This window comes from Astatotilapia calliptera, chromosome 23 (assembly GCF_964374335.1).
Source record: "Astatotilapia calliptera chromosome 23, fAstCal68.1, whole genome shotgun sequence".
NCBI lineage: Eukaryota > Metazoa > Chordata > Actinopteri > Cichliformes > Cichlidae > Astatotilapia > Astatotilapia calliptera.
In genome coordinates this window covers 7,939,286-7,953,962 of record NC_137443.1, presented here as the reverse complement: position 1 = coordinate 7,953,962, position 14,677 = coordinate 7,939,286, and the positions used below count along the sequence as shown (strand labels likewise).

Here is a 14,677-nt window from a genome sequence, read left to right as displayed (position 1 = left end):
CCAGGCACCACCCTGCCCAGGGGTCGGCTGCAAGCAGTCTCGGTTCCCGATGAAAGCAGTAACAGCTGTCCTGCACACACGGATACAACGAGTTAGTGCAACCAGGGTAGTGACACAAAATTAACAGTTCCTGTAACCCAGCAACCAAAAAACATAAGTAATGATAAAAATGTGGAGAGTACAGAGTATACTATAATAATGAGAGATATAAACGTGAAAATGTGAAAGAATAAATCAACCGTAAAATAAACTCAGAACGGTAACTGCTACGGACATTCAAAAGTGAATATGGTAAAACGTGAGGAAGGGGTGTGGAATAAAACAATTCACATCCATTGGTGGGAGTACACATTCGCTCAGGCTTAAGTCCGGAGACCCTGAGAACATCGCTTAACCCTCACAACCCGACCAGACACAGTTCAACCAGATATATCCTTCAAGAGGAAGTGGGTGAGGGAAACAATTAATAACAAGCCTAATACAAAACACCACAGAGAAACAACCATTCTAGAAGCATTTAAACAAGAGAAAGACGATAATGTTCGTCGCCCTCATGATCAGAGTTTTCATCATCCGTTGGCGAGGAGGTAACCGTGTCTCGTTTCTTTCTAAATGGATCGGGCGTGGGCAAAACTGGAGAGGAAGTGGTGGGCAAGACCCTAGGGGCTACATTTGTCAGATTGGGACTGTCAGAAGGGGGCGAAGCTTTTGAACTTGAAGGTGTCAGAAGTGTCGGGGGCCCTTCACAGATCAGGATTATGCCAATGGGAATGAGACCCAGGGCCAGGAAGCAAACAAAGACGCAACATCTTTGCCTGCCTGTCATTTCAGGGGGAAAGGGCCAAGACATGTTTACTTAGCTTGGATGTTGTCTAATAGAGGATGATGGGGCACAGAAAGGTGGTCCAGTTCCCCCCACCTCGCCAAGGGCGTGTTCTAGGAGTTAAAGAGCAACAACCTGAGAGAGAGAGAGAGAGAGAGAGAGAGAGAGAGAGAGAGAGAGAGAGAGAGAGAGAGAGAGAGCCCCTAATGGCCAGTTAGTGGGCTCTAGGTCAAACTGTCCCCAAATTTGTTATTTGTTATTATTACTTGTTTTCATGTCACTTGTCTGTTTTCTACTGCACCCCTCTCACCAAAGCAAAGCAAACATTAGCAGCACATTGACCGTAGTCAGGCATCCTCATTCCATAGGTGCTATAAAACATTTCCTGTAAATACAGTGTAATAGCATCCCCAACTCCTAACCCATAAACACCGTTTCTTCACACATCCGCCCAGAAATCCTGTAATAGAAAAACATTAAAACTGTAACCCTGTAGGGAAGAAAATGTAAATGGTAACGCTGCGCAGTTATCTCTGTAAGCAACACAAGACACAAAAATGGCATTTACAGGTTCACTCATCCTCGAATATTTTGTCATCCTTCTACTCCTGTAAAAGAAACCCACATAAATTCATCCACCCTTTTATCCTATCTAGGTGGAGGTGGTTAACCTTGAGTCATGGTCAAGTCTTGTCATCTTTTACCAGTCAGTCCGTTTGTTTTTATTCCCAGTCTTTCATCCATTCATCCGTTCTTTGCTGATAGTGAAACCTGTCGTCGCATCTAGTTTCCACACTCAGCAAAATGACGTCATCTCAAAAAGAAACAAGAACTTGAGTTTGGATTACCTCGCTGAATCCTTTTTTAAACAGGGACTCTCGTTTCTAATTGTCCCCACAAGTGTTTCCTCCAGAACCCATTTCAATGCGGAGAAACTCACTTACAACAATTTTCTCGCCGACGTGTAATGCTTGTAATTTCCGATGTGCAGATCTGCTTAAAGAAAAGATTCACAAACAAAAATCAGTAAATATAAAACAAAATAAAATGAAAAATAACAAAAACAAAATGCAGACGCCCGGGTCTTAGGACTTGTCACTGAATATTCTTCCCATCAATAAAAATACCAACCTAAACCTACACAGAGTCAAATCAACACCACCTCAACCTTTTCATATTCATAAACCTATATGTTTTGCGTTCGTGAAACAAAATTGAACCATTAAGTAAGTTGAGCTCTTGAAATGTTTTAATTCTCTTAATTCTGCCAGTTTATTTCAACACTTATTCAATGACTTTTATTCAACTGCTACTTGGTCACTCGACTTTTACCTGTTCAAATTGCCTAGGGTTCAACAAAGTCTAGATCCCCGTTATCATGAAACTTGAACGGTGTACGATGATTTACTTACAGTAATTTAGAATCATCACTCAACCTAGCTCTACTACTGGCACTGCGTGACTTTTCTCACACTGGAAACCAGAATTTAGTACAGAACTTTAATGCCTCAGGCAATCGCGTTCAAGGGCTGCCCCCCCTTCTCTTCTTCTTTGTCCGTGTGTTCCTCCTTTATTAAATCTCCATCACAATGACGTGGCGCTCTGAAATAAAACTCACACTGTTAATTCCTCGTTTTCACTCTGCACCACTGCTCAGAGTGTTTTCTTTTCTTTTTAGTGTAGAGTAAACAATTAAGTCGAGGCCTTAAGCCCCAGATATCTCGCACGGGCATCATTTTCATAACCAAACCGCTCCGGACTCTGCTCCCCAGACCACACAAATGCCCTCTGGGCTTATTATTATAGCAAATTCTGTATTTGACTTTGTTGTGTGCAGCATTGAGCCTTTGTCAGTAAAGCATTCTTCATTGCAGCAGCTAGAGCATTGTGTGTCACTTCTTAGTAAATTAAATCAACATTTTGATTTTAGTGCATGGGTATGTATCAGTTTTTACTCCCTCAACAAGTGCATAAGTGTTCATGTGTGTGTTTCCCTTCATTCTAAGTAGGCGCATGCAGAAGTGTGTGTTCGTGTGTTGGTATATGTTTGTGTTCATCACCTTCCTGTTCTGTAGTTTAGGTAAACCAGCGGCCTGACGCATGGCCTAGGGTCCTCCCCTCCTCTTTGGGTCTGTTTTCATCCGTTGTTGCAGCTGCCTGCATCTTCCTTACTTTGCTCCACGGCCTTCTGCAGCTCTGCTGTTCGGCTCTTCTCAGAGGTCAGCATCCTTCTGCTCACCGTCCCTTTTCCTCCGGGCTTAATGCGCGTCTCGTCACAGCTCTGTCAGCTGACGCAGCCTGGGAATTTCCCCCGTGTAGTGAAACGGGCTTTAGGTTTAGTGCTCTCCGTCTCTGCTGCATGAGATCACTCTTTTGCAGCACTGTTGACATCCTCAAGTTGTTGTTGTGAGTCCAGCTGCTGTGGCCTTCAGGGGTCAAAGGGTCAAAGATGGTCGCGGAGAGGGCAACGATGGTAGAGGGGAGGGTAGGAGTCCAGGTCAGCTTCGGCTCTCAGAAAAAACAAAAACAAAACAAAACAGGCGAACAGGAAAATGATGTTGTGTTGGCTGTGCTGTGTTGGCTGTGTTATCCCGAGAGGGGAGAAACAACGAGATCTCGTCTCCCCCCTTTTTTGTTTTTGTTTTTTTTTTTTTTTTTTTCCATATAATCAACTCATAACCCCTCAAGTTGACAGGACAACACAGGTACGTGTTAAAATTCTTAAGATCCTGTTTAGAAACCTAAAAAGGAATTTCCTATCATTCAGTAGTCATTTGTCTTAAACAATCAACAAAAACATGTCCCAAGTCGACCCTTTTAACCACTAAATTTGTCGTGTCCTCACTTAATCCTCAGACCAGTGTCTTTGTCTTTTGACGTTACGTTGTTGTCCTGCAACCCAAAGCGTTTAATTGTCAGTAATGTATGAACTATATCATTTAAAAACAGGTGTATGTTAAGTGTCGCTACTTTAACCTTGCATGTACGTGCACATGTATGTAAGCTGTTTCTTCATTGCATGTATGGGTGCGTCTGTATATGGGTTACTTTAACTTTTTCTCAAACGAGGCATTTCTCTAACACGCACATGTGTCTGTTCCTCACCCTTCTCATATCTTTCTCTGGTTGTGTGTGGTTTTATTTGTTTCAGTGATTTACCAGGAACATCTTTTCCTTTTCTCCATGTCTTCCGCCAGAGGTTAACACTGGTGAGATTCAGGGACACAGCACCCAGAGCAGGTCAGCGAGAAAAACCTGCCTCAAACTACATTCTCTCTTTTTTGTTTTACCGGGAGGGGTGAGGACAACTCTGGTGTCCAGCCGTGAATTTTAGCCAAAGCTTGGCCTGTCTTCTGCTGCCGTACTCAGGCTTCCAGGTTAAGAAAAAACACCTGTATGAAGACACTAAACATACATTTAGTATTTGTATAAACATAACTGCCTAAATCATTGAACTCTTGAGGAGGGTGTATTTCAGAATCAGAATCAAAATCAAAAACTTTATTGTCATTGTCATGAGACCGACGACATTAAGAATGGTCCCTGATCATTGCATCATCCCTAGTAATATCAAATATAAAAAAACAATAAAATTCAATCAATAAAATAGATAGAATACTTAAAATACTAAGTATTCCCACCGTCATGCTTCAGACCGTGCATAGATTAACACAAGAGTGGCATGGTGGACATTTTTGTAGTATTCAGATGTGTTATTGCAGTTGGATAACAGCTGTGTTTGAGTCTATTAGTCCTTGCTCTGATTGCCCTGTACCGTCTGCCTTAGGGCAACAGTTCGAACAGGGAGTGGCCAGGATGTGAGGTGTCTTTTATGATGTTTTGGGCCTTTTTAAAACAGTGGGCGTTGTTTGACTCTTTACTAACTTTAAAACCCCACCATAACAATTTCTCACTGACAAACTTCTATGCATCCATTTAAACATGCGAAGCCAGCACAAAATCACACACATACCCCTACAGCAAAGCTTTAACATAACCACAATGCAACTCCTCCCTTAAACGGGAGAAATCACCCTGAATCAACCAACTCTATATAAAAAGTCAAACAAAGATAAACCACAAACATTTCTACACTTCTGTGTCTTCCACGCAGCACAATAGGCAGAAAAACACCGATTACTCACAGTCTACAACAAAAGAAAAACCTGCTCTTTTCACAACTCTCACAGCTAAAGTCAAAACTCTTACCCAGTGCCTCTGAAATAATAAAAAATCACCAAATACTCGATTACTCTTTTCACTCGCTCCCTCTCACTCCCTTCTTCCTCATACAGCATACACGCTCGCTCCCGCGGACCCGCTCGGCCCCGCGGGCTCACTCGGCCCCCACCTTTTTCCTCTCACAGAGACAGAGAGAGACCCTTTTCCTTTTTTTTTATTTCTCCAGCACACATACACACACAGAATCCCAACTGAGAGAAAGAGGGAGAGAAGAGAAAAGAGTTGTAGAGAGGAAGTTTTTTAGCAGGAGTTTCAGATCTAACAGATTTATACAACTTATTTACACACACCGGTAATTTATGTTCTATTTATTGATTTTAAAGGAGAATTTGGGCCAGCTGGGTTTCTGCCTATGTTAGGCACTAACAGCTGGGGCGCTGCTTTAAAGGTGAGTCAGCACTGAAATATCCCTTCAGGTGTTACCAAGCTTCTACCAAACCGGAGTCTGGCGGGTAACCTTGCCTAGAGCTTCCTGATAGGGGTGCTAGTTGGTTGTCACCTTGTTCACACGTCTCATTCACACTTCATACATTACCTGCAGTCACTCATTACCCTCCTTATGTATGTAATAAATGTGTAAAAAAAATTCTATGTGTGGTGTATTATTTTAACCAAAAGAGGAACCTAGTTCCTTTAATTGTGTAATCTGTGAACACGGAGAACCAAACTGTCCTGCCCAGTGTTCCACAGCAAGCATTCAGCGTGTATTTATGTGTGTCCAATATCAAACAGAACATCAAAACATTTAAAACACTAAAATCATCGGGGTTTTAAGAAGAGATCCGTTTTCTCCTATTGATCAAAGGGACCCCTCCTTTGGACTCCAACCAGTACTTCTCCTTTTAAGTTTTAGAGGATCTTTTCTAATAAAGTCCTCTGGGCCTTCCTAACCCTTCTGTAGTTTAGAGAATATTACTAAAAAATATTCTCAAGGCCTTTAACCTTTTAATTTGTTTAGAAAGGCGTTACTAATAAACCCTTTCAAGGTCCCAGACCTGCACTGAGGTATTTATCCGACACCGGAGAGCAACCCGTCGGCTGCAACCGTGGTCAGACCTCAGTTCACTCTTATCTTTATTCACTTATTCACTTATTTCTTATTCACTTATCTCTTATTCACTTGTCTGATTCTCAACAAGCCTTAAGTAAGCCAGACAATTTTGGTTATGAATTACTAGGAGTTTGGACACTAAGTATTTTTATAATGTTCAATATAGCAGAAATAAAAGGTCTGCTTACCTTGTTTTTGTGTGCACACAGCTTTTGTCCAAACTCCGTTCACTCAGACCACGGCCGATGTCCTCCCACCCGTTCCAGTTTGGCCTGGAGCGGATCCTGTTCCGTGACGCCAATTGAAGGATATAAAAAAACAACAACAGCAATAGAATAATATTAAACACAAAGTGAACCCGTCTTCCTTCATTAAATAGGTTCTTTTAGATGTTAAGGAGGAATTGACTTAACCAGGCTGGCGGAGAATGAAGACAACCGGACACCTGCAGCAGATGGGGGAATCAGTGAACTTTTATTGAGACAGAGACAACCTCTCAAACAGCTCACATCAGGAGATTCCTAATATTTGCTGTGAGGATGGGTATATATTCTCTAAAACTTACAGGAGGGGGTTGTGAGGACAGTGCTGCATTAGCAGAAAAACAACTCCATAAAAGGAAAGCGGCCTTGGGTGTTCTAGTCTCTTCGCTTGCAGATATCTTGCACCTGCAGAATGAGGCGATCGCTTCTTATCGCTCTCAAGGCCAAAGTCGTGAGCGCATATTTTTATTACACAGTTGCACAGTAACTTTAAAGCTGAACAATATTTAAAGCTGAATAATGTTTGATCAGATTATATTTTCTTCAACAGTTAGAGACTTAGTTCTGATACACAGGTGGGTGACGTCAGTGTGAACAAGAGCAAAAGGAAGCATATAAACCACTGTCAGCTAGCTTGCGCCAATCAGCTAGCTGTCTGATTGGCACAAGACAGCATTCTATCCGACTGAACCTATATGACCAAAGACTGATAAAAAATAAAAACAAAGTTTACCCAGAATACAGTAAATGAAGCTAGTGCTGAATTCATGTGTGTAATTCTGTTAGCAGGATGCAGAGTAGGTACAAATGAAAGATTTAAGCTATTCTGATTTAGAATCAGCATTCTCAAAGATTCAGTTCGTGTTTGTTTCTTATGTCATTTTTTGTAACCATTTAACTAGTGACCTGATCCATCAGCTGTAATGGTCAAACTTAGAAGCCTGAGCCTTCTATGAGTTCTAAAACATAAAAGAAACTGCTCTTGTTTTGTATTATTTGGTCTGCTGTAACCTGTAAATGGTTCCCAAATGGTGTGCCTCAAGGCAAGTTCAGGCCTGCTAAAAAATGAGCTGTTTATTGCAATTTACACAAATGGGCACCAAAAGTTTCAAAACCCATGCTGTAAACAAATTAAATTATCTGTTGTGCACTGTCTCTGATGCATAAATTGATATCAGTATCAACATTGGGGCCACAGGTAATGTTTTTAAGGTGCTGTAGACTGTATATAAAAGATGGATGTAGGTTCCAGGACTAAAAAAAAGTATGTGTGGATTTGTGTGCATCTAGTTGCAAAGAGAAGTCCAGTTTAATAGAATGAGAAAGTGGTCCTTAGCTTGTTTGCCTAGTAAAAGCTTTCCTGATGAATTTAAGACCTTAGTGTGTAGATTCAAGCCTTGCTGAAGACAAGCTGGTGTTCATTTAGTGAATTATAGTTCCTATTCGTGTCTACAAAGATAATACATTGAAATGTGGCCTCCAAGTTTGTCATTATCTTGTTTTAAAAGAGCTAAGATGGTGAAAATGCTCCGTTTGAAGCTTCACAAAACAACTGGCGATGTCACAGAGGTTACGCCTTTTATATACAGTCTACGGTTGTATCATGGGACAGTATATAGAAATGCATAAAGACAATATTTGCAAAAGGTTGTGCATTCCAGTTTATTTTATATCAAATTTCCCCTTAATCAAACTCTGATGTACAAATTAAAACTGAGTCTTAACATGCATTACAGAGTCTTGCGATGTCAGAAGTGAAGTTTCAAAATTGAATGACAGTAAAAACCCGTATAGATGCCAATCCCTAACCTCGCACCTACCCATCCCTCCCTGCATCCCAGGATTAAAACAAGATTGTTTTGAAGTTGTTGTTTTTTTCTTTTTTTCTATTTTTAAGTATTTGTGGTGATGTAGCAGAGGGCCAAACCAACAAAACTCTTGGCTGAATGCAACTCATGTTGCCATGGTCATGTAATCACTTGGCACAGACTGCATGCAGCTCCTTCAGATCGCCCATAACCAGCCACTGTGAAGGGGCGTGTGTTTGTGACATTAATGATACCAAATTACACAGCAAACAACATGGGGAGGGGGTGGGGGCTGATTTTGTTTTTTTTCCATCACGCAGAAAAGACAAACCTCACCGTCACTTACTGCCACACATGCAAACGTGCTGGAGAGCACGATGTGACATTCACATCTAATGAGAGGAAATGGGGTGGAGGAGCATGGAAGGGCTAAAGCAGTGTCTTTCCTCTTCTCGGATGCAGAGGAGCCAGCGGATTGATCGCACGTTGATTCAAACAGAAAATCATTTTGCATGGTAGCTTCCTAGGTCCTTACATTGTAAACATTGACCTGTTAAAGCTGAGAGCTAATCTGCTAAGCAAGTTTAGGCTCATGTCTTAAAACATGTTAGTGAAAGCGTGACTTCATTAAAACTACCTAGCATGAATTATCTACAAAGTGTCTCTGTCTGAGTGCAGAGTGAAGAGAAGCAGCATTTTACCATCATCAGAACCCTGTCGTGTTGCCTAAACCCTGTGTTACTGGGTAAAACTTCCACGCCCACCTCCCCATTCACACACAGAGTCAACAGTTACATTCCTACAGTCCTTTGTCACAACACACAGAGGAAATTCCCTGTAGTAGTTTCAAGAATAATGCAAAGGAAGAAGCCCTGTTGCCCTTCTACATGACCACAGGAGACACTTGGTTTAGCGTCACGGGTGGAGCAGATGAGGACGTACCTCATCGGAGATGTGACGAGACAGTGTCCGAGGGGAGACGGGAGGGAGATCGGGAGGTTAAGGCACTTCAAGTCTCCCGATGATGGGGGCAGGGATGATGGTAACATGGGTGTTGCTCTCCAGTAAAAACTAGAGCTACATTTGGGTTTAGCTCCTCTGTGTGTGTTTCCAAAGGTTGACAAAAGCAAAAGGCAAAGCAAAATGTAAACGCCATCGGAAAAAAAAGAAACCTGATAAAGCAGAGGTAACAGTGAGGTGAAGAGGACCTGTTCTCTGTCTTTGTGAGCGAAGTGAATGAGTGACACACGCCTGCATGTTTTTCAGAAGTTCTAGTTTTTGTATGCATGTGTGTGTGTAACCTTGGCACCTAAAAATAAAAACCTGCTCCTGAGCTCCCCTTCAGGCAGCACTGATGGCCCACCACAACTGATCTGCGCTCTTCCAGATCAGCTTTTTCCTGCATAAGGCTCGAGTCCCTAATCCTCTGCAGTAATTCAATTCATCCAGATTCAAAGAAAAGTGGCATTGAAAATAAAACAAAGCGACAAAAAGAATAAAATCCAGAACACGAGGCCGCTTGTCAGCAAGGAGGAGGAGTGGAGGGAGAGTACTGACCATGGCACTGCTTGTTTCAGATATGCTGAGGGTCTGGAACCGTCATACAACAGGACCAGCCCCCTACTGCATCCCGATGGCTACACTGTGGTGGCCGAGGGTCAAAGGTCAAGTCACAGGCAGACTGGCTTGCCATCAGGGCTCTCATGTGTTGCATAAGTGGCACTGCAAATATAAGTTGTTAAAAGCAAAAGAAGACGAGGCTCTAGAGGAACTGACCAGTGCTGCTGTACATCACAACAGAATGGGTTGGACTATAAAGTGCATACTTAAACCCACCCTCCCTCCCGAGTGCTCATATGTGGAGGTGTTCCTGTCTGTAAGTTCCTCTAGAGCAGCTAAATGTGACCTCCCGCAATTTGCATGGCTGTGAGAGAAGAGCACAGGACACTTTAAAATATTATCTTACACTGGAAATAACATCTATGGAACAAAATCTTTACAATATGAATATGTAGATAAATTGGCAAACATGAGCAGAAAATTGTTAAAACACAACCCAAACCCATCCTCCACCTTGCTGTCATTCTGAGTGAATGAATGAATAAAAGGATAAACTGAAGTCATCCATGATTGTGGAAGGTTATTTGCACTTCCCACCCTAATCAACTCTGCTGCCCTTTATGATAATGCATCTCCATCATCGCCTTGGCTCATGTGAAAGGAAGTAATTCATGATTTATTCATAGCTCCTTCGTTGCCTTAGCGACCGAGACAAATGTTCTGATTGGCTTGCTGTGGAGTCCTAAATGTCCTGACCAATCAGAGGCAAAGTGCAGCCTTTTCGAATGGCTTCCCGGAGCTGCCTCTCCTTTGGAGGGATCCCACTGGTAGGACGACCTAGGGGTCCACGTCTTCTAGATCGCTCTTAGAATCACCGAGCATCATGGGAGACTCTGACCCCTGTGGTAGAATAGAGGGAAGTTGGATTAAAAAAAAAAGTTGAATTATCCATCTGTTAGGCAGAGCCAGGAGGATTATAATTTCTATTCAACACACCGATTGTCTATAATGTTTTTATGTGAGCACAAGTGACAATCTGGGGCTGTGTGGGCTTCCTGACAGCCCCAGCGGGAGTTGGAGAAGAATGAAACAGCTTCAAATCCACCTCTAATAATAACCGTGGGCGGTAACAAACTGCCTTTATAGCTTTTGACAGAAGCCAATGAGATGATCCATTTTTGCTCTATTCTTCTCTTTCGGGCTTATGTGAGCTGAGCGGGAACTGCTTTAAAACCATGAGTCATTTGAGAGCTCCACTGTTCTAAGCTGCTCGTTTGGATGTAGCTGAGAGATACCTGTCGGAGACTGCGGTCAGCGTTTTCATTCGCCGGGCTGCCGTCAGAACCATTACTGCTACCAGACTGCTCTTTCTCATTTAACAATGCTGTAGCATAGGCCAAGGTATCCTGCAGAGTGTGACACACACACACACACACAGGGAAAATAAACAGTATGAGTGACTGTGAGTGTAATAGGAGAACTGGAGGTCGTTGATATACGGTATTTTTGTGTGTGCGTGTATTTACCTGTGCAGAAATTGTGCGCTGGAAGGTTTTATTGGTGGATGTCTCATTTGAGACGTTGCTCTGTGGAGTCCAGTAATGTTCTGTCATCTGAAGGCAGAGAGAGTCACTGTGAGCATACAGCATAATTTACAGTTCTTCATAAGTGCCATAGTGGTTAAGCCAAGTGTCTCCTAAACAGGGGGCACTGTAAAGACTCTCGTTTAGCTCCAGTAATATGAAAATTAATGACGGAACAAAACAATTAATATACTGAGTGAGCTGTGAACAAAACTGTATACAGAAAGAAACAATAATGATAATAAATATGACTTAAAAGAGTTTTAAGTTCAGTTCGGAAAAACAGTTCAGTTACCTAAAGTTCGCTGTAATGAATAGAAAATAGTAACTGTATAGTCTGCATACAACAATGCTGTTTTTATGTTAGTTTATTGTTTATCTATTACTTAAATACTTTGGTGTAGTACGAATGGCCATGGGGGAGGTCTTTGTAAGTAGTAAAAGCGGTAAAACTTATGAAAACACAGTTAAAAGTCCAAAGTCGATCCTCCCCTTCACATTTTCCAATGCAGTCCAGTGGGCTGATTTGCTGAGCTGATTCTGGCCCTCGGACCTTATGTTTGGCACCAAGTGGTAACTAATATCAAGGCAAACTTTACTAAACTATCATTTAGCTAAATGAAAAAAAGTTCTAAAAATAAAAATAAAAATTTATGCCGTGCTAAACTGAGTTCAGATTTAAACTAATGTTTGAAAGGCTGATTAGTTTTTAACAACACAGTGTGTCCGAATTCACCTGTAAGAACTTGGAGGTTATGTTGGATTAAATAATAAGAAGGGAATGGGAAACACTGAGGTTTGGGCTTAAAGGCACTGGGGATTTTTTTTTGGCTGCTGTCCTCCATCCTTCTCACTTCTACTGTCAATTACAAAAGCCAAAAATGCCTCACACTAATGTGATGTACACTATATGGATAAACGTACTGGGCCACCTACAGAAACTGGTTGCCCATGGAAACCCAGGCTATGAAGCTCCCAGCCCACAGTTACTGAGCTGATGTTCATGGCAGAGGAGGTTTGGAAATCTGCAGTTACTGAATCATCAAGTGTTGGCATCTCTTAAGCACTATGCAACTCCTCTTAGTAACCTTATGTGATCTTCCATTTCATGGCTGAGTTGTTGTGGTTCTGAAACATTTTCTTCTTTCCCAAATGTTTAGAAATGTTGGGTGCAATGGGACTGAAAACATGTCACTTTAAAGATTAAGAGGTGTGGCCCTGTACTTTTGTTCATGTAGTGTAGGTCAGCGGTCCCCAATCCCCGGTCCTCAGACCGGTACCGGTCCGTGAGTCGTTTGGTACTGGGCCACAAGAGTTGAGGCTCAGGTGTGAAATGTATGGTTTTCAGGGTTTTTATCGGTTTTCAGCGTTATTTTGTTATCGTTTTTATCATTAACTCTGTTTTCCTGGGTCTTTTCACGTGTGTTATGAATAAATCTTCTTTTTTTCGGTAACGGTACTAGTTTGATCTTGTTGTATTTATCCGCGACACCTGAAAGGCCGGTCTGTGAAAATATTGTCGGGCATAAACCGGTCCGTGGCGCAAAAAAGGTTGGGGACCGCTGGTGTAGGTGGTCCTACAGTATTTCTTAGGCTTGCCTTTTTCTGGAGCCACTGCACCGCCCAACTCCAGGTACCAGACAAGTCCTTGAAGTAGTCCTTAGCTTGAGGACACCTGGAGAGTGGGAGGGATGAAAGCAGGGTCAGAATTATGTTGGTAGGTTAATCTGCTAATACTACTACTATTACAGTTGATAATAGTTCACACTGGGGGAAAAAAAACAACAAAAAAACCCCACATAACAACCAAATATTTTTCTGCCCAAGTCTGATCCCTAAACCGCATGTACTCACTTTTGAGCTAATGTGACCAGGAACTTAACACACTGGTAGCAGCGCCTGCTGTCCACATTGTTGCTCTGCTGCATCAAAGCTATGGAGAAAACACATTATGAGCTACAAGGATTTGTACACTGTTGTCAATAGGAAAAAACAAAACAACAGACATACCTAATAGACCTTTCTCTGACTCAAAAGCATACTTGAGTCTCTGGGATTGCAGAGGGTCTTCCACTACCTGTGGAAAAGATTTAAATGAAGTTAGGAAATGTGAGACGTCATAGTGACCACGCAACATGAAAGATCAACAGAGGAAGGGTCACTGAAGGATGTTACTCACTAGAAGCTCCTGCAGCATCAGAAAAATGTTCTTCAGTTCATGAGGTGGAGCTGTCTCCAGCTGTGTCTGTGAAGAGTACAAAACAATTTAGTGCATACTGACTGTGGAGTAAATGTGGTTGAGCTGCTTTTCAGAGATTCTTACTTTGAGTAACTGCAGAACTCCCAGAGAGAAGGGCTCATTACAGAACGAGCTGTAGGTCACCATCTCTATCAGGAGAGACAGTGCGCCTGATAACTCGCGCATTGCAAACATCACCTGTTGGGTATTTACAATTGACAAAATTGTCAATCAAAGAGCTTCTGAGTCTTTTCTATTTAATAATGAAGAAGTAAAACATTGAACTGATGGTTTTTATCTTACCTCTAGAAGGTAAGGCTGTCCTTCTGGAGTAAAGAGTGAGGCAAGGATGTCCGCATGGAGAGGGAGAAGAGGGGTGGAGGACAGGACACTACTCAGGCGCAGCTTAAGCCCTCCGGGAGCTACGTGAGGAACAACAGGTGATAAACAAACAATCACAATAAGACTCAGGCTGTGTCAGTAGGTGCACATTTGTAGTAGTGTGAGAAACAAATTTAGGTGCATCACCCTGTGTGCGCTGGGGGCTGAGGTCAGAGTGCAGAGTGATCAGGGCCAGAGTGCTGTGCAGGTGAAGAAACTCCCGAGCCTGAGCTGGACTCCACCTTCGGTTCTGTAAAAACACAAAGTAAAACCTCTCTGCCTTTCTTTGGAGGTTTTTTCTACGTATACCCAACTGAGAAGTGCCCTCAATACAGACCCAGAACTCGCTTGAGAGATTATATACCTCATTTTACCTGGGAATGACTTGGGATCTCTCTAAACTGTTACTATTGAGAAGGATGTCTGGAATACCTGCTTAACCTGTTACCACTGCAACTCAGTGTTGGATAAGCAAAAAACTTACACTTTGTTTCCTGAGTGTAATTCAGTGAGTGGAAAAGTTGAGTTAAAGTGAAAACATTAAGAATGACAAACATATGAAACACGCAGTGTGTATTATGTAAACTGTACCTGGTTGTTCTGCCTATTGGGGCCCAACAGAAAGATGAGCATCCGGCGATACGCCGAGTGTTTCAACAACAACTGACAAGGACCGCAACCCTGAGAGAGGGAGGGAGAGAGTGAACGAAAAATAGAGAACACTCAG

General features: G+C 42.3%; 1 protein-coding gene and 1 long non-coding RNA gene across 4 annotated transcripts in view; both read right to left on the bottom strand.

The window, feature by feature from the left end:
* Positions 1–820: 820 nt before the first annotated feature.
* LOC145424241 (uncharacterized) lies at positions 821–6,668 on the bottom strand. The gene is made up of 3 exons (XR_013905258.1): positions 6,530–6,668; positions 6,305–6,400; positions 821–958 (listed from the first exon to the last, which is right to left on the bottom strand). It is a non-coding gene; the product is annotated as an uncharacterized LOC145424241 (long non-coding RNA).
* Positions 6,669–10,142: 3,474 nt separating this feature from the next.
* The window catches only part of usp24 (ubiquitin specific peptidase 24), a 31,343-nt gene continuing 26,808 nt past the window's right edge, over positions 10,143–14,677 (bottom strand). For all 3 annotated transcript variants that reach the window (XM_026157653.2, XM_026157654.2, XM_026157655.2), the window contains 11 exons: positions 14,542–14,631; positions 14,098–14,200; positions 13,873–13,991; positions 13,654–13,767; positions 13,510–13,575; positions 13,341–13,407; positions 13,185–13,263; positions 12,930–13,005; positions 11,274–11,360; positions 11,043–11,153; positions 10,143–10,647 (listed from right to left, as the gene is read on the bottom strand). In XM_026157653.2, the coding sequence (XP_026013438.1) occupies positions 10,585–10,647; positions 11,043–11,153; positions 11,274–11,360; positions 12,930–13,005; positions 13,185–13,263; positions 13,341–13,407; positions 13,510–13,575; positions 13,654–13,767; positions 13,873–13,991; positions 14,098–14,200; positions 14,542–14,631 (975 nt within the window). In that variant the 3' untranslated portion in view covers positions 10,143–10,584. The remainder of the gene's footprint in view (positions 10,648–11,042; positions 11,154–11,273; positions 11,361–12,929; positions 13,006–13,184; positions 13,264–13,340; positions 13,408–13,509; positions 13,576–13,653; positions 13,768–13,872; positions 13,992–14,097; positions 14,201–14,541; positions 14,632–14,677) is intronic.